This window comes from Vicugna pacos, chromosome 34 (assembly GCF_048564905.1).
Source record: "Vicugna pacos chromosome 34, VicPac4, whole genome shotgun sequence".
NCBI lineage: Eukaryota > Metazoa > Chordata > Mammalia > Artiodactyla > Camelidae > Vicugna > Vicugna pacos.
This window is the reverse complement of record NC_133020.1, coordinates 16,344,934-16,364,753: the sequence shown is the minus strand read 5'-3', so window position 1 is coordinate 16,364,753 and position 19,820 is coordinate 16,344,934. Positions and strand designations below refer to the sequence as shown.

At 38.4% G+C, this 19,820-nt stretch overlaps 1 protein-coding gene and 1 non-coding gene across 2 annotated transcripts in view; both read right to left on the bottom strand.

Annotated features, from left to right (window-relative positions):
• Positions 1 to 11,653, bottom strand: part of LOC102529558 (ovostatin homolog 2-like) — a 41,605-nt gene extending 29,952 nt beyond the window's left edge. Inside the window, 7 exon segments of the mRNA XM_072954260.1 lie at positions 2,002 to 2,119; positions 5,757 to 5,841; positions 6,364 to 6,532; positions 9,100 to 9,152; positions 10,392 to 10,578; positions 11,073 to 11,256; positions 11,589 to 11,653. Coding sequence (XP_072810361.1) covers positions 2,002 to 2,119; positions 5,757 to 5,841; positions 6,364 to 6,532; positions 9,100 to 9,152; positions 10,392 to 10,578; positions 11,073 to 11,256; positions 11,589 to 11,653 — 861 coding nt within the window.
• TRNAV-AAC (transfer RNA valine (anticodon AAC)) lies at positions 6,688 to 6,760 on the bottom strand. Its single transcript has one exon. It is a non-coding gene; the product is annotated as a tRNA-Val (tRNA).
• Positions 11,654 to 19,820: the final 8,167 nt, after the last annotated feature.

The window sequence follows — 19,820 nt, the reverse complement described above, 5'->3', positions numbered from 1 at the left end:
ATATCAGCAAGAGCAAAAAAGGGCAACTTTACTTTGTCTACTTTTAACACAATCAAATTAAAATGAAGTTATAAAAAGTAATCAGAAGGACATTAATTGCTTTGAAATGAAAAGAAAGATATTTTCTGGTCATTCCTGAGTCAAAGAGAAAATGTAAAGTAAACCAACAAGGATCTAGATGTTATAAATGTTCAGGGAAAACACTTTGCAACAAAAATTCTATGGTGTTAAGCTGTGGTTGAAGGAAAATGCAAAACACTGAATGCGCTTTTAACAAAAAGAAGCAACTAACTTTTTTTTTTGCAATGAACATTGTTTTAGACCAACAGAATAAACTAAAATTTTAGGGAAAAGAACTAATAAGATGAAAACTAAAGCAAATTATTTAGAAGCAAAAAGTAATATTAGGAAACAAAACAGAAGCAAAAGTCAGAGTAAGGCCAATAAAATAGATGAATCTTTTTATGAGCATGATTTAGGATAAAGAGGGAGAGCCAAATTGTATAAGATTAGATGCTAACACAACTGAACATTCATTTAGAAGAAAATAAAATTCTTTATTTTAGAACATAATCGAAAACTATGTTCTGTTGATTAGGTAAAATTTTGGAATCTTAGAAGCATACTTAGCTACATGTACAACACAGTGGCAAGTGAGAACTTTTTCTAATGCTGAGAACTCAAAATCATTGGGAACTTCGGTATTTTGAAAATACCACAAAGTCAATATTTAAATAACAGGCTTTAAAAATTTACTTCGAGAATAGAGACTAATTAATATTTATAATTAAATAAAGTTTTAATTTCACAGGAACAGGAAAAAGCAGAGGTAATTAAGAGTTTTCAAAAGAACAAATCGAAACTGATAACGAAAATATGAAAGTATGCTCAAACTCTAATAATGCAAATCAGAATAAATCTGTGACTTTCGAAACAGCAAAACTTCTTTAACTGACATATCGTTGGCAGTAATTTGGAAAAATACAGTATTCTCAGATATTGCTGATAGGAAATTGAATGCTTAAAAACTTTTTGAACAACAATATGCTAATACTTTAAAAAGTTAAAGCTATATGTGGTTCTATTTATCATTTATCTACTGACTCAGGAAATCTGCTCCAAGGAATCTATTTCAGATACATAAAACCTCCCATATATAAAGATAGTTTTAGCAGGTTGTTTATTATTGCATTTCTAACACTGGGGTAGAGTGAAACATTACCTGAACGAACACCCATCACCTGGGTAAAATGATCGATTACATTACATTATAACCACACGGCAGAATAACGTGCTACTGATGTGAAAGACTTCCACTCACCCTTTCTTAGTCTGTAATCCCTATCTGAACGTTTCTGTCCGTCTTAACAGAATATTGTTATTTACCTAAAGGATGTTCACCAAGTGTGGTGAACAAATAGGACAATCAGAATTAAAATATAAACTGTGTGGATACAGATTTCACTTTCAAAGTCCAATGGGCATCCTCAAAGAGATGGACAGAATTATTTACTTCAGGTTACGATGCTCTAGATGGAGAAAGCAAATGATGGCTACGAAAGTCAACTTCAAATCTGAAGTAATAAAGGTAGATACTCGGAATTGCAGGTGTTTGCAAATGAACTTTTTTCAAAAGGACAATCCTAATTTGCATGGTGAGTCCATCAGGGATTCATTTATGTAAAAGGCTGATTAATGATTTCCCCCAAAGAAAGATCAGAGAGGTCACCTAAACAGCATTTAAAATAAGGAAGCCAATCAATAAAATCTTTTAAATTCTGAAAATTCTATTAATAGATAGGCGGATAGCAATTTCCTTGGCCTAGAGAATGAGTTACACATGGCGTTGTCTCCTCATTCCTCACCTCACTAAGCTGCAACCTCCATTATTTACAGAATGAAGATAATGTTGTTCAGTCCCCTTTGTAAATGGAGTCAAAGAAAGAATAAAAATGAAAGTGAACAAGAACCCTTTTTTAGAGTAAAGATTATGATCCGTACCTGTGCAACAAATTGTTCACATATTTCATTGCTGTCTTTCTCACAATTCCCAGAGGAAGGAAATTCTCTGCACACCCGGATTTGGCCTCTGCCTTGCACGGGTTGGCCAAAGGTATACCTAGAGGGAGAAAGTGTACTCGTGGTTACAGATGAACACTACCCTGGTCATATTTGACGGTCTCTTCTTCAGAAGTCATATGTGAAATCTTTAAACTGTGACTAGTCTAGCGATCAAATTCAATTAGGAACCCTCAACTGTTGGCTCTACCGTCTCACTGAATTTAGGTTAAATTAGCCATTTGATCTCTTAGGAGGGATCAGCTGCTTAAAAAAAAATCAAACTCAAGGTAACATCAAATCTAAATTCTCAGTGAATAGGACTTACTGGTTAAGTTGAGTTTTAAAAATTTTCTATGCATATTTTATTCTTTTTTTTTTTTTTGAAGTGTGGTCGATTTACAATGTTAGTTTCAGGTGTACAGCAAAGTGATTCAGTTATACATAGACATACAGATATATATTTTCCCTTTCTTTTTCATTACGGCTCGTTACAAGAAATCGAATATAGTTCCCTGTGCTACACAGTAGGTCCTTTTTGTTTAAAAAATAATAACTTAATCTGATAGAAATATTATAAAAATTATTTGCAGAACTTGTTTTCTTTAGCAGAAAATATACATGCAGATAAATAAAACTTGGATAGATAAACAGCAAATTCGTATTGTATAGCATAGGGAACTATATTCAATATCTTGTAGTAACCTATGGTGAAAAAGAATATGAAAAGGAACATATGTATGTGCATGTATGACTGAAGCACTGTGCTGTACACCAGACATTGACACAACATTGTAAACTGACTAGACCTCAATAAAAGTATATTAAAAAAAACATGGATTACTCAGGCTTATGAAGTACTTACTTCTAGATCAATATTTTAAACAATTCTCACTTCACCACTCAATAAATATAAGAAGATTGGCATATGCTGGATATGCTTTGATCAAAAGTATAATGTCTTTGGGGTAAGGTTAAATAGATATTTCATTTTTTCCTAAAACACACAAAACCCTACAACACAAGATTTTTTAAAGGTTCAGTCAAAGGCAAATTTACAGTTGATGGTCTGAATTTTTTGGTTATTTGAAGATTCTTTCTACTAGGAGTTAGAAAAACCGACCCATGTGAAATTTGTATATAGTAAAAATGAATATCATCAAATTTATCGATCCTAATATTTTTTTCTAATTGTTAGACACTGTTATTTACATACAGCATCTCATTTATTTTTCCCAGTGACTCTGAGTTGTAGGTGCGTTATTTTGTTTTACAGATTGATAAACTGGGATCAAGGAACTCACTTCTCCACATTGTAATTGATGAAATTAAAATTCAAACTCAGATCTTCCTCACTCCACAATTTGTGCTCTTTCCATTCTACTATCTTGTTTCTTTCTCTGTTTAAAAATTCCTAATGCTGCTGAGATTCCACCAACCCAAATCACTAAAATTATCTGTCAGCTTGAAATATCGATTACATGTAAAATAGAGGCAAGGCTGAGGTCAGGCCACGAATGTGACACCTGAACATCTCATTTATTTTTTCTTATTGCCTTCTACTTATAAAACAAAACTTATCATAATATTATCCACAGGTTAACACATGGCCTTGAAATATGTATCTTAACATTTTCATAAAGGTCAAGATAAACATTTTTCTTTGGTAATTTGAAAAGCTTATGGTGGATACTGAGACAGGTTATTAAAATGCCTCTGCCCATAGGCAATTTTCTTCCTTCTTAAAAGCTTAATTCATCTCTGAAGGGGTTAGCTAAAATATTGTTGTTTTCTCTGGCTGTTCCCTGCTAAGGCCCAAGGAATACTTAAGAAACTATTCACAGACACACTATTACACAACTTGGGATGGGCAGTGCATTCACTGACGTTAACCTCCAGACACAATGATTTCATTCATCGTGTTCTCACACGCTGCCCAGAAATAACCTTGGAGCAAGCACAGCTGCCCTGCGACTGCCCGGGCCGATTGCGGGATATTATTGTTGCTGATGCTGACGTACCCTTTAATGTCAGACCTGAGCGATGTAGAACGTTAAGGAAGTTTCAGTAAGTCCCAATTCCATAGCAACATTTAGCCTAGAGGTCTTTTAGGAAGGCCATACTTGATAAATATTTTGGCTCCTCCAATAATAATGTGTTGCGGTGTTTTAGCCCACCATTCAGCAGATACATTACAGATGTTAGTTGCATTGACAGTTCTCGCTTTCTGTAGGATTTTTCTAGCGAAGCTGGTGTGGGGTCCTGGAAGTCCTCAAGCTTACATTGATTATCCCATTACTCTGAACACAGATAATCTACAATCTCTAATATGTCACATGTATGACATTCTGACACGCACGCAGTACTCTTCACTGAAACTCAGACAAATATTATGATTATCTTCCTAGAGTCCAAAGAACATTTTGAACACTAATTTAAGAAAAAAGGTTAGAAACTGGTCTCCAGGATTCTTCGTGGCATCTTCAGCACCATCCCCCAAATCTACTGGACAGCCCTTTATCAAAGTGTCTTTAATACACTGTGGAAAATACTCATGTTATCAATTTCATTAAATTTTCATGTTATCAATTAAATAGTGTTTAACAAACAAGCAAATATTAATATTTTAATCTTTTATATAAAATATAACCGAGGTCTGAGGAGAGAGAATAGCTCTGAAGTCAAATAACCGAGTCTAAGTCCTAGTTCTGCCATAAAAATCTCCATTTATGTTGATTAGTTATTTCAGTTCTCTCTCATTACCTTTCTTTATAAAATTAAGATGGTAATAGCTCCTATTTCATAGTGATGTGATGAAAATATAATAAATGTAATGCTTAGTACAGTCATTGGCATTCAATAAGTATTAGCTCTTTTTTTTACTAGCATTAGCAATTTGAGAAAAGCATCACAACTTAAAAAAAAAAGGTAAAAGGCATTCAAATAACTTCCCCAAAAGAGAATCAAAATTTCTCAAATCATATAGGAATTTTTTTTACATTAAGAGGATTCAAATTAGTTTAGAGTAAATTGATAAAATGCCTTTTTTCCACTAGGACATTTTCAAAAAAATTTTTTTTTTTTAAATGGAAACATCCAATGACAGTGAAGATTCAATGAGGGGGATATTTTTGTATTTGCCGCTGGGATCTTATATTGGCACAATATGTTTAGTGAATAACAAGGCGGTCAAAAGACTAAAGGAAATGTTACACATTTTATCACGGTAATTCCAATTCTGGAAATTTTTTTTAAGTAAATGATTTTTAATTCAAAAGCTACTTTTTATACATTTATGCACGATGACATTACTAGAACATTATTTATTACTGGGAAAACAAAATCAAGCAGGCTACGTGTTACACAATAGAAGAATAGTTAAGTAAATGTGATATAGCCACTTAGAGACATGTTTATGCAGCAAGAAAATGGAACTCATGAAAAGGGCGCACTCTATGGAGACACGTTTTCTTAATTATAGTGGGTAGAAAAGTATGATTTTAATTGTGGAAAATATTCATGAAAGACCAGAGGAAAATAAATCGCAACGTTATTGGCAGTTGATAGAATTAGTGATAGGTAATTTCTCATGTTTTTCTTTATATTTTTCAAATATTCTGCAATGGTTGATCTCATATTTCATTCTCTCTGAGCCTTGTATTGACCTGTGGAGTCAAATCTCTCAAATAAATACTTACTTAGCACATGCAGCCACTTGGAATTCATCATCTGAAATAGTTACTGTTTTTGGTGCACTGACCTTAACCTCAAACTTGGGCAACACTGGAAATAAAGAGAAATATATTTCAGCCTCCATAATTATCGGTGAGCAAAAATGATTGCGATCCTGTAGCTAAGTAAGCTTCCACGCACAACACTGTCCCGTGTCTGTGTCTGTATAGACCACGTTTCAATTGCCCCAAATTCTGTGTGGCACCTGTGAGTGATGGCGTCTCATTACTGATTAGTTCCCCTTTCCTTTCTCTTCCCTTTTCTGAGAACTTCACGTTTTGTTTGCTGTAATCCTTTAGATCCTTTCTAGAAAAGTGTCTGGATTCTAGAAAATGAGATATTTCCTCGGGAGGAAAGGAAGGGCTCAGAATCAGAACAGGGGCAAGGGGTGTGGAGCAAGAAGGAAGAGACGAGAAAACATAGATGGTCAAGAAAGGAGAATGGCTGAAGACTGAATCAAACTTAATGCATTTTTGTCTCATTCTAGCATGAAAGTTGCTTTGTTGAAAAAAACCAAAGTCCTTTGACCTCACCATTCAGAGAAGACAACAGCCACAAGTAGCAATTGGTTACCATGTCTATTGACAGTAAATTGGTGTGTCAACGTCTTTCCTGATTTTCTGTGCACAATGATAGAATAATCTCCAAACATTGGTTCTGAAATCAACTGGAATGAGAGTTCAGTAATATTGTGAAAAGAAGTCACATTGTGCCATTGAAAAATCCTGTTGTTTTGAGGATCCTAGAAAATAAAGAAATAAGAAATAAAAACAGAGGTCATGTGAGAGCATTAGCTTTGCCTTTTTGTTTGTTTGTTTTGTATTTTGGCTTTTTAATTTTTTTTTTATTTTGCAGGGGGAGATAATCAGGTTTTTACTTATTTACTTATTATTTTAATGGAGGTACTGGGGATTGAACCCAGGACCTCGTGCATGTTAAACACACACTCTACCACTGAGCTATACCCTCCCCACTGGCTTTTCCTTTTTTATTTGAGGTGCTTTATGTAGTTATTAGAAGTAAGCAAATCTCTATCATCTTATTGCACTAATATCTCAAATTGCAAAAACAATATGGCTTCCTCAGGCATTCAAATTTAATCTTAACAGTATATCTCTCTTAAGCCCAGGAAGATAAGAAAAAAATGATCTGTAACTAATGATTTTGATCTTTCTGAACCAAAGTTGTGTAAAGAATTTTAAACTCAGTTTGTGTGATCCGGAGCAACAACTCTTCAAAGGAGGTGGCGCCCTACGGACAGGTGCACAAGGTGATACTTATCTTAACAAATACTTGTGAAGATTGTCACTGGTTTGTATTTGGTCTCTAAGTTGATCATGAGTTACATACTGCATGCAAGAGCTGTTAAGTGGAATTTCCACAAGACAGGATCGATAATGCCATTGTTTCTCCTTTATTTGCTTTTAGCTTTTAACATATTCTAGCTTATGTGTGCCTGGTCCAATAATTGTACTGATATCATCTACCCGTGATTAAAGAAATCCTGATAAAAAGATTTCTACGAGGAAACAAAAACATCATTCACTTCTCATTCTTTTTTTCTTTTTGCTTTCTTCTACCGTGAAGTCTAGAAAGCTAAATTAAGTTTTTAGTCTTCTTTTCCGTACAGATTGCCCATGTGACCTAGGACCGGCCAGTTAAATGTAAGTAGAAGTCACTAGGTGGAAACTGTTTCCAAAAGAATCAGACTCAGTTGCCACTGAAAATAAAGCAACGCATTGAGGGTGGCGGAGAGGTTAAGTGGAAGAAGCCTGGGTCCGTGGTAATAGGCTGCTGCTGTACGCCCCTTGAAGCGTCTGCCCTGAGACGCAGTAGTGTGTGAGGACAGTAAACCCTTCACTCATTGAAACCAAGGCTAGTTAAGCTTTCTGTTGCTTTTAATGCAACACAACACTAGAGGAAGTAAGATGTGAAGGGAATAAAATTTGTGAATTACTAATAGTGCAGAAACATGAAAGTGATTGACCCGATACTCATCCTACTAGCAGGACGAGTGTTTGTCACCCATATAACAAAGTCAAAGCCATTCAAATAATAAGACTACGTGAACCGTGGATTTACACACATAATTATCAAGGATGTATTAGCCTCCAGAATTAGTTAATAGTAACTGTACATGTTATATGTAGAGATTAAACCACGTATGTTGGACTTAATTGATACAATTCATTTACTGACAGGCTTAAGAGGTTAAATAAGTTTGAAAGCCACACTGCGCTACACTAGAGATTTGAACTAGTAGGAGTAACTATTTCTGAAAGCAGAATCCATTTTATAATAATATCATCTTCTGGAGAACTTCTAAATTTTTACATGCTTATGGTTTCTATTTTTTTTAAACAAGACAGGGCTAAATTAAAATTGAGAAAGACCAGCAGCCAAAATCAAGCAATTTTATTTTACTAATTTTATTTTTAAAATTTTGTTGGGGGGATAGGTAATTAAGTTTATTTATTTATTTTAATGACAGGCTGGGGGATTGAACCCAGGGCCTCGCACATGCTAGCATGAACTCTACCACTAAGCTATCCTCTCCCCACCAAATCAAGCAATTTTAAACCCAAATCTCCCTTAGAAAGAGCCCAATCTTTTGTTTTCCACGAAAACCCAAGTTCCTGCATTTGCCCCACAGTCTGCACGCACAGCAGCCGCCCTCTGTTAAATTTTCATCGGATGCCTTAAGCTGAGTACGTAAGTACAGATTTTTCTTCCCTCTTATCTTGGTTATCTTAATTTCTAGCTGTGCATGATGAAAACTAGACACACATCACTATTTATCTGACTATTTTAAGTAATGGGTGTGACAAAGCAGATCTCTTACCTGAAGTGTGATCAAAGGATACTGAAAGAAGAAAAATAATGCAAGTTAATATTTTAATAGTTCATTCTTTTTTGTCAGATGTTGTATTCTAAAGATTATCTGATTTCGACGTTGACTTATTCCTCACTTTGCCAGAGCGCAAAGTTTCTAGAACCAAAGATGCCAAGAAAATGCCAAAAGTGAAAGAGACCCCAGGCCTCCTCTGGGAAGTGCAAAGCACAGCACGTTCCGCTGAGCCTTTTTTTCCCCTTATATGATGAAAAGACCTAAAGACGTATAAGTCAGTTCACTACATAGGAAAGTTTTAGGTTTACATTTGAGGATTATCTTTGAAACTATATTCTACAGTTCTGCATGTTAGAACCTATTTCCACACTTATGGAAAGCTTCCTGATGACACTGTCTATAGCAATGGATTTATTTAATTTGCTTCAATTTCATTGTGTCATTGAAATGACTGAACTCACCAAATCCTCAGTAGGTATGAAATTGGTATTCAGTGTCACGATGCGAACTTTAACTAAAAGAAAAGAGAAGAAAGGACAATATTTTTTCCTTGTTATTTCTCTCCCAAGGTATGATTGCTTGTAAATAGACATAAAAATTAATTACCTTTCCGTCACAGAATGCCGCCCCCTCCTCCTCTAGCTCTGAGTTAACCCTTTAAGACTGGAGGCTCTGGTGCACATTTGTAATTCCTCTGTTGATGACACTCTGGTGTCCCCAAAGCTGACACTAGCTGCTACCCCTTCTGGAAACTCTTACTCTAATGACCCACAGGGATATCTCAAAAATTGGTGGCAGAATTAGTCATAGAAGGACAAATGCGAAATACACGTGATAAGTTACATGCAATTTTCCTGGAAGAATATATTGAGATTTGCAAACATTAAGTCAATTTTTAGCCGAATTCCAGAAAGACTGTGTTAGCTACTTTTGTATATATAACTGTCATCATAGCACTTTAATGAGTCCAGAAAAGAAAATGCAGCAAAAACATCTCACTCGAAGAATCCTGTTTTTGTTCATTTCTTTTCAGTCAATTATACAAACACATAATATTAGTCAGAAGGAAGTGTATGGATACTCTTATCCAACCTCTAATTTTATACCTGAGAAAACTGAAGATCTCAGAGATGAGAATTTACTTGGAAAAAGCCAGTCATTAATTAACGAAGCCAAGATGAAATCTATATCCTTCTGAATCTTAGTTTGGCGTTCTTTCTTCTCCTTTCTATTTGCACCAATAAAAAAAATCAAATAAAAGTGCTCTGCTTAGGTGATCAGGCTTCTGATCACTTCTACTGGCATAAATAATAATAATAAAGATAATGATAAATATCCTTTAAGGGCTCCTTGCTGTGTGCTAGGTACGACTGCACGTTGACCAATTATTTTCTTCTCACAAGAGTTCTACAAGCGAGACACTTCTACTATCTCCATGCTATCGGTGAAAAAATTGAGTCTAAATAGAAATTTAATTTGCGTGTCCAGCTGGTAAATTGTGGAGCTGTTGAATTATGTGAGCCTGTCATGGGAATTTGTAAACAGTGAAACGGCATGCAGAATTGTAAGAGACGAAGCATTTTTACTGGAGTTGGAGGGCACGGTTTCATAACTGACCTGGACAACCAGTCAAAATTCTAGGAATTCTTGCTCCTGTGACATTAAGGTGGAATTTAAAACTATGTGTTTGGGTTTAACTTGAATCATGTGTTTGGATTGCTCGGAATGGGAAGAATGGGTCTCTCATGTCCACGATATGAAGGAAACATAAATATTGACTCACCATCCTCTCCAGCTTTATAGATGGGCTTATCTGTCTGCACAAAGGTTACTGTCTCTTCCGAAGAGATGGCTACAGCTCTCCTCTCAAAGATTTTAAGAGTGTCTCCCTTTGCCAACAATGTCACGAAAGCCAACTGCTCCGAGGACTTCTGAGAAACCTGTTTATGTTGAAGAAAAGAGAAAAGGAAAATTATTATTAGACATTAAGATGGTAGATTATGTCTTAATTTACTCTCAACCTGTGAGAGTCTTGTAAACTCATAATTTCTTAATAGAGAGACTCTGTGATCGCTTGTCACAATTCACAGTAATAAACTTATTTTTGTCTTCTTGTCTGCTGTTTTTTATGTTCCTCTGAGTCCCAGTCCTGCTTCCTTTTACTTAGTTTCCTGTCCTCATATTACTAAATAGTTCTACCATCTAAAAGGCAGGAATTACGTCTTATTACCATTCTCTGTAATAGAAGAGTGGAGTAGTTCACAGATTTTGTTGTACATGTAACTTTTCCTTCTACTTGCCTCTCAAGAATTCTCCAATGTTCCTCCCCGATTTATCCCAAATCAAGATTTGTTATTGCTCTGAAAATAATATTTAAGCAGTAATTTCATTTTTTTCCATCTGAAGTTCTGAAATTTCAAACTCAGCGCCTCACCTCAAAATTTGCACAAGTGTAGAAGTTATCTTCTTCCACAGACTGGTCAAAAATAGTGGTATTGGATCCACCATATTCCAAGACGACACTCAAGGATACAGATTCATTGAGGTTTAAAAGGTGGAGACAAGCTTGCTCTGGAGAATGACTTTGCATCACAGAGGAGACCCATAGGATATATTGCCTGTGCAAAGAAAGTAATTGGTCAACTCTCTAAACGAGTGGAGGAGAAACGCAGAACACGCAGGAAAGGCAATTTTGGCCCATCGACATATTCCTGAAACCTGTGCATTTTTCATAGTATTGCAATAACCTTGAGAAGCAGAGAGAGAGAGAGGTAGCTTAAGAAAAAAGATGTCAGACCCCTGCCTCCACTTGTTTAAAATTTACAAGGTAAACCAGCACTCAGTCTCAGGAGTTGAAATGGTGCCCTATAATCAAATTTTAGCACAGAACATATTTAAAAAGGTCACTTCGCCAGTACTTAAATGAATAGAAAGTATAATATTTCCTTACGGTTTCAAAGCCACAGAGACAGTGAAGTGGAGCAAAACGGTGCTCAGAAAAATGGTGGGCACCATCTTGCCCCAATGCCCGAATGATAAAGACTTCAAGGTAAATATGCTCTCTCTCTCTTTCTCTCTGTCTTTCTTTCCTTTTAGAAGTCAGCTGTCTCAGCTCTTTCCTGTCTTCCTCTCCTTCTACTCTGCCTCTGTCTGTGTACTGTTGCTTTTATACAGTACCCACGATGAAGGATCAGTTACATTTTGGAGCGCGTGTCAGATCACATCCATCACATTTGATCACCTCTCCCATTACTTCTTGGCGGAGGGGGTCGGTGTCACCTTATGTACAACTTCCTTCTTAAGTTCACTGGATGCTGATCCATGTTTGGAATCAGCAGCACAGGCTGGACAGGAAGAAGGAGGAAAACAAAGAAAGCGCTTGTGTGACGTGGAAGATGTCGTTAATTTAATTTAACTCCCCACTCACAGGGCTGGCTGCGGCATCTAAAGCATTAAGTACGTGGGAATTAGCACTGGGAAGGAAATACCTTTCCAAAGGTAGGGACTTGCTGTCCTCGTTCCACGTCCTCAAAGGTAAATTTTCCAGGCTTCCGAGAGAAGTAGCGTATCTGATGTTGCCCAAACCCAGATACAATGGGGTATCTCAATATGGGCTCATTTTACAGGTAATTGAAACTATTATTTTTCTATGATTTTGTAATACAGAATATTGGGGGTCACGGCGGGCTGGTGTGCGGGTGGTAAAAAAATTTACGAGAGACAAAGAAAAGTTTAAGAAACAAAGAAAAAGTTTAACAGATACGTTGTTATAGGCAACAGTGGGCCACCCGGACGAGAGGGACCTGTGTGAGCACGAGGGCCACCTGCTGAGGTCTTTTATGGGAAGGGGTTGGTGAGCAGAGGGGGCTGTGCGATCAGCTTGTGCACAAGGTTTTGATTGGTTATGGGTGAGGTAAGAGAGTTAGGGTCCGTGAAGAGACAGTGGGATTTATGACTCCAATAAGGAGGAAACATGGGCCGAGACGAGGCAGCCTGAGTGATTGTGAGGCTAGCCGCTTCCCAGGGCTGTTAATTCTGCCAGGGCAAACACACGTCAGAAAAGGGAGTACTTTGGGGTTTTTTTGATGGATTGCAGGCGGAAACCTGAGAGCCCAGGGATGGGGGTCACAGGGCCTCGGCAGACACCAGGTGGCCCCGCACAGAATACAACATTTGAAATATCGATGTATGTTCAACATTTACTACGATTTTCTTAGTGAGATTTTCTTTACAATGCCCAATACCCTTTTCTTCCTAAAAAAATGAAAGAAAAGGTGATATGTGTCAGTGTATACACACACTAGTCACTCCTTGACAAAAAAAAAAGCTTTATCATCATTTGAATTGCAAAACATTTCTACCAGGAAGAGGAACCACGCCAGGGGATCTGGCAACCTCTTGACAGAGTCTTTACTGTGTTAATTCTCCCATTTGGCTTTTTTAAAACACATCTTTCTGTTTCAAGTATTGACGGAGTTAATGCATCTGACTTGAAGAATGACATATTGGGTAATGAAAGATCTGAACAGGTTTTGACCTTTCAGAAATAGGCGTGCAACACTGCAAGATAAAATACAAAGGAAAGAACAGCAAAACCAACCATGAGCGGTGAGGAGGCGCGGTGAGCAGGTGCGATGGAAGCCCAGGGCCCAGGCACGTGGGAACGGGGTCCGCGCTTGACCACAGTTCCAGTTCCAACGCAGAACTCCGTGCGTGAAACGTCTCAGCGGAACTGAGCCATCACTCCCTTCCCCATTTCAAGCTGGGACTTGTGTTTTCAGTCTGACTTTCCTCTGACCCTGCCTGGGAGGCCGTTTCCCTTAAAATCTCTGCTAGAGGGCTAATCCTCCACTGTGGACCTGCCCTGCCGCTTTGAACCTTGAATTTCTTTCCGCTGGAACCTCAGGTTGTTGGTCCCTGTTTCTGCCTGACCCCCTTCCCTCTGCTGGCCCTCAGGCTTGCTGTTAGAGCCACTGTCTGCACTCCGTTCCTCACGCTCGTAAGTCGCTAGTTTCCAGAACAAGTTCACTAGCTTCCACTCATCAGTACTCGAGACAAACAGCACCAGGCAGACTGTTTATAAATCAAAGCAACGGATTCTTTATTCCCGAGGCTAATAAACCTGACATAGTGAAACTTCGTTAAAATATTTGTGTTTTTTTCAACTGCAAAAATTTTGTGCTGTTCATCTAAACGTTAATCAGGGCAAGTTAGTGTTAATATATATATTTTGCACTCTTCTTTTAAACCACCTTGGGAACTGGACTGTTTTTATGATATCTCGTTCCTCAAACATAATTTTATCTGATGAACCTACCCCCCAAATTTTATCTGATTAACATGGTTAATGGACCCTCATTCCAGAAAATTCAGATAGGAATCCAGCCATATCTAGAGTACTTGCTAGGCCTCAGCAGTAATTCTAGGTTCTAGAGATAGCAAGATGGATAAGACACAGCCGTCTAAAGGAGTTTACTTCCCAGAGAAAGGGACGAGAGGAAAGGGGGAGGGAGGATGGGAGAGGGCAGGGAGAGAGGGAGACGGGGGTGGGTGAGGATGAAGGAAGGGAGGACCAACCATTGAAGAGGGAGGGTATTTACTGAGTTCTTAGTGATTAACAGGCAGTGTGCTAAGCGCTGGTGTTGACAGTATCTTATTTAACCCTCAGAAAATACAATTTTAAATGTATTGTTTATTCTTATTTTACCACTAGGAAAAATACAGTATCAGAAAAAAAAACTATTATTTTTATAGGCTCACCCAGACAGTAAGTGATGGGACAGAAATTTAAACTCTTTTTCAGGGTTCCTGAGAACACCTTGAACTTCTAGTTCACCTCTCTAAGAAGTTTAAGTCAGCAAGACAAATAGGACAATTACCCAAGATCAGTAAAGCATAGGCAGTTAATTGTGTTTTAAAATAAACAAAGCTGTTCAGTTCCTGATGTTGCAACCCATCGAAAAGGAGATCACCTTCTCCTCTGAAAGGAACAGCCTGCTTGATACGTGAAATTGCCCTCCTTGTTCTCAGAAGTTTGTTTTCTGCATCGCTGGCTGGTTGTTAGAGTTGCCAAGAAATTTCTAATCGCACCTTGCCCACCTGTAGATGAGCGATTAAGAATAAAAGTAATGGGGGCAGAAACAGATGGACAGTCAGGAGCCCAGTGAATACGGATGCTGTGAGATGCGTTTATGGAGCTGTATGTTTTCAATTTTCCAAACCAAGTTCATCAGTGTCAAAGAGAGGGTTTTACCCTTCATCTAAAACCGTTTAGATCAGGTTTTAATCCTTCCATTTGCAAATGGCGTCACACCAAACGCTACCACCTGTACGGTAGGTCACACAGCTTCAGTTCCACACCTCTTTTCTTTACTACAGAAAATATAAAAGTCTTGAGATGAGGAGGGGGAATGAGGTGTAAAAATGATCGAAATCTAATGCAGTATTCTTACTTATGTAATTCATCACTGAATCCACCACCTGTCTGGAAATGTCTAATACCGTCCTTTGGAGAAACACGGACTTCACAAAACATTTAGACTACAGCTATTACCACCCCTTAAACATGGAGATTTAGTCATTGGCTCAAAAAAATATTCATTTGTATGTGTTTTAGGTCCTATGGTTAGAAACAAAGAAAAATAAGATATGATTTATTTTCTTCAAGAATATATTGATATCATTGGAGAGTCAAAGACAAAAACCCACTACAGACTGTGAAGATGTGGTCATAGAGAAGCACTCATTTTAGGAAGTTTTCTGCTCAGAGGAGGACAGGATCAAAGAGAATTCCACTAAGGGGGGGGGGTCACTTGAGAATCCTCAGGTTTTTAATTTTACGGTTATCTAAGAATCAGAAGCCTTACTCAGATCTTGTGCTCCGTACCCCGGACTGCTGAGACTCTTAACTTGAAAAGGCCGAATGATACAGCCATGAATAAAACCTGGAAGACACTAGGATATGAAACTGTGGGGCCAACACATTCATAAAAAAGAATACGAACAATTAAGTAAACAGCCCATGATTCAGCTAAAGGGAACACCCAGCTGGCTCTCTGAAATGAACCCACAAGGACATTGGGGCGCATTTTATTGGTCAGGATTCGTTATCCCGGGTCTGGGCTTTGTGGTCTATTTCAAGGACTAACACAGTTTTGTTGCTGATAGTTGTCTGTGTTGTACTTGACTCTTTGTATCCTCTCCAGAGCCCCAGGTGCCACTGCACGGCCACGATCGCATCTCACGGCTCAACAACTTACAGCAGCAACATGAAAGGCTCTAGTCCGCCTACACACAACGTTCTCTGGGAGATCTCCTGATTTACAGAACTTCAGCCATGGTGATGGTCTGGGTGTCACAGATTACTGTCCTGTGACTTGAATTCACCTGCCTTTAACCAAAAGCAAGGGGTTAAGATAGAAAAAAACATCCCTGAGAGCTCTTAGCTGGTGTTCTCTGCTGAACATCATAATTTCACAGAACACAAATATTACACAAAGTCACCCTGGGGCCGTGGTGGAGTCAGGCAAAAACAAGGCCACTCATTAATCATCTCTAAGAACAATCAGAACACTGTTGGACTACAAAAATAGCCAAATATGCCCCTCTCCCCGCTCACATCAGTGACTGCAGCTTCTTTCCCATTTACAACTTAAGTCTTAGAGCATTATTCCTGCCTCTGCACTAAAACTATTAAGAAAACTTCAGCAATACAAGTAAAAGGAATTAAAAAAATACTCCAGAGTATCTGATACCACAGGAGGAAGGAGACACAGGCAGGTGTCAGGAAGGCCCACACCTTCCGGGGCCCTATCCTGTCTCTAGACTCTTCCATCTCTAGAACATGAACCACAAGATGTGTGTGTGATATTTCAGTTTCTGGGAAGTCAAGCACAAGTTTGTTAAGAGATCTTTTATCCTCCGCTGTCACATAGCCAAAACCTGCCTGGGAAACAGGTGAATTGTGCAGAGCATCAGTCTATGCATTTCCATCAAGAAATATAGTTAAGCTGACATGAGGCACACGCGGGTGGCTTTGGCACATACAACCTCGCCTTAGGAATAGCTGACTGGTTCATTCATGCCTGTCCTGCCCGGGTATCCAGGTGCCCCCTGGAGACAATGACAGAATCACCACAAAAATAGCTATAAGTTTAGCACAGTCCCTCGGCAATATTCAATAACCCAGTGAACCAAAATGCTAGTTTCTGACAGCATCCAATCCAGAGCAAGCCCCACTTTCTTGAATTCTCCCTCAGGTCTCCCAGCACAAGGCCCTCCCTGATGCCTTCCTCCTCACCTGCTCTGCCGTGTGGGAAGGTGTTGACTTACAGCTGAGCTGGACCAGGAAAGCGGTAGCCTTATCTCTGGGGACCCTTGGTTGTCAAGCTTTGACTCTTGGCTAAAAAAGGGCAGTGGGATTCATTGTGTGCATTCAAAGTCTGTGACCCTTGGGCCAGTTGGCTGTGGGATGGTTTCCAACTGGCACAACCAGTCAGACAGCCTGACTCGACAACGTGACTAGTGGGGAGTAAGAAACCATATGGGAACTTCCTTCTTGAGCTTTCCCAGTGATGGTTCCTTGCACAGATCTTGGTAGTTTGTTTCAGAGACAGAACACAGAGCATGTGTGAGGAAGAACCTTGGTGATTGCCCCTGGAAGCCTCTAGCAACCCGAGTGTCTGCCTGTGTTCTCTTTCTCTTGCTGTACTGTATCTGCTCCCTTGACTAAATATTCCTTAGTATATAACTTTGCAGTAGCCAGCCTGCTTCTTTTTTTTTTTTTGCCTACAGCAGCTTTGTTTTTTCCTGCTCCCTTTTGCCTATAAAAGTCTTTCATTTTGAAAACACTCAATATCACTAATTATTAGAGAAATGCAAATCAAAACTACAATGAGGTATCACCTCACACCAGTCAGAATGGCCATCATTCAAAAGTCCACAAATGACAAATGCTGGAGAGGCTGTGGAGAAAAGGAAGCCCTCCCACACTGCTGGTGGGAATGCAGTTTGGTGCAGCCACTGTGGAAAACTGTATGGAGATTCCTCAAAAGACTAGGAATAGACTTACCATATGACCCATATATGCCTGCTCCTGGGCATGTATCCAGAAGGAACCCTACTTCAAAAAGACACTTGCACCCCAATGTTCATAGCAGCACTATTTACAGTAGCCAAGACATGGAAACAACCTAAATGTCCATCAACAGATGACTGGATAAAGAAGATGTGGTATATTTATACAATGGAATACTATCCAGCCATAAAAATGACAACATAACACCATTTGCAGCAACAAGGATGTTCCTGGAGAATGTCATTCTAAGTGAAGTAAGCCAAAAAGAGAAAGAAAAATACCATATGAGATCGCTCATATGTGGAATCTAAAAAAAAAAAAAAAAAAAAAAAAAAAAAAAAGAACATAAATACAAAACAGAAACAGACTCATAGACATAGACTACAAACTTGTGGTTGCAAAAAGGATAGACTGGGAGTTCAAAATTTGTAGATACTTACAGGCATATGCAGAACAGATAAACAAGATTATACTGTATAGCACAGGGAAATATATACAAGATCTGGTAGTAGCTCACAGTGAAAAAAAATGTAACAATGAATACATGTATGTTCATGTATAACTGAAAAATTGTGCTCTACACTGGAATTTGACACAACATTGTAAAATGACTAAAACTCAATACAAAATGTTTAAAAAAAAAGTCCTTGGAATGCCTTTCTCTCTGCTAGATTGGATACTGTCTGATTGGAATCAATTTTTGCTCAAATAAACTCAACATTTTTAATATTCCTCAATTTTTCTTTTAGCAGTGACAATAATAGAAGGCTAAGTGTGAAGTTTGATTAGATCCTGGACTGAGGAGGGAAAGGGTTCTAAAAGACATTTGAGGAAAATTCGGATAGAAAATATATCTTAGAATATGTATTAAATTATTTTTAAGTTTCTTAGATGTATTTATGTGTGCAACTTACTTTCAAAGCATTCAGAAAAAAGATAACAGAAAGCAAGAGAGCAAGGTAAAGAATACATGAGGAAAATGTAATAATTGTTGGATCTTGGTGAGGAAAACGCTGGCATTGAATGAACTAGAACCTTTTTGTAAATGTGAATCCTTCTCCCATAACTGGGCTTTTACGATTGCAGTTGAACATTTTAGACACAAGGTGGCGATAGACTCACATTTGCATTTGTATGAGACACTCCGGTGAAAGGAGTGGTCAGGAAGGGAAAAAAAAAAAAAAAATTCTTGACCTAACATCCTCAAAGGCTACTCTAGGAGGAGCAATGTGTGAAAATCCTGGAAGGCAAAAGCCACTGTGAAAATTCACACTACAGCTGGGTAGTTAATATTCAAGTAGGCACGCTGCAAAGTGTTAGAAATTCAAATAGGAAGAAGCAAGGACGGCCCTTTGCTTCAGGAAGAAACCTCGCTTCCAGTCCTGGCCTCACCAGTGTCTAATTCTGTGACCTTACTCAGGGCGATTATGAGTAGCTCTCGCGTGTAAAATGAGGAAACTATCTGAACAAAAACTTGGAAAGCAATTTCAGCCGGAGTTGGAATTCCATTTAGAGGTCATGCGTATTAGCGGTTTTAGCTGGGAAATTCTTAGCCATGCCAGCAAGTCACCTGAAGTAGAACGTTGAAAATTTCCAACGAAGCACAAAGGATAAATACAGAACACACTCTGATTCTGCAGCGTCCCAATGTTTATTTTGAAAGGACCTTAAGGGATTGTTTTGAGAAACCATAATTTGCTTCTTGTACCTGGGTGATCATCTTTGGGTTCTGGCCCCGTCAGTGGGTCACCTTCTAACAAATCATTCTATGCTGCTTGTATTTTATTTGAAAAATGGCCCTTCTGGAAAAAGTGCTCTTGGAACTCAGCCATCCTGCCAAGGTTCCAGGCAATCAACAGCCATATGCATGTGAGAAAGGCTTTGAAGTAACTCCAGCTCCTGTCACCATCTCACTCTGCACCAGAAACCCAAGCAAGAAGCACCTAGGTAAGAGCACTCAATAAACAGATCTGATTTTATATTTATTTATTTATGTGTTCAGAAAATACTTACTGAGCATCCACGAAGTGCCAGAACCATGCATTGGTTAGCAATATGACGAAGCTTCTTGATCTGGTGGAGTTCATATTCCCATGGAAAGATCCC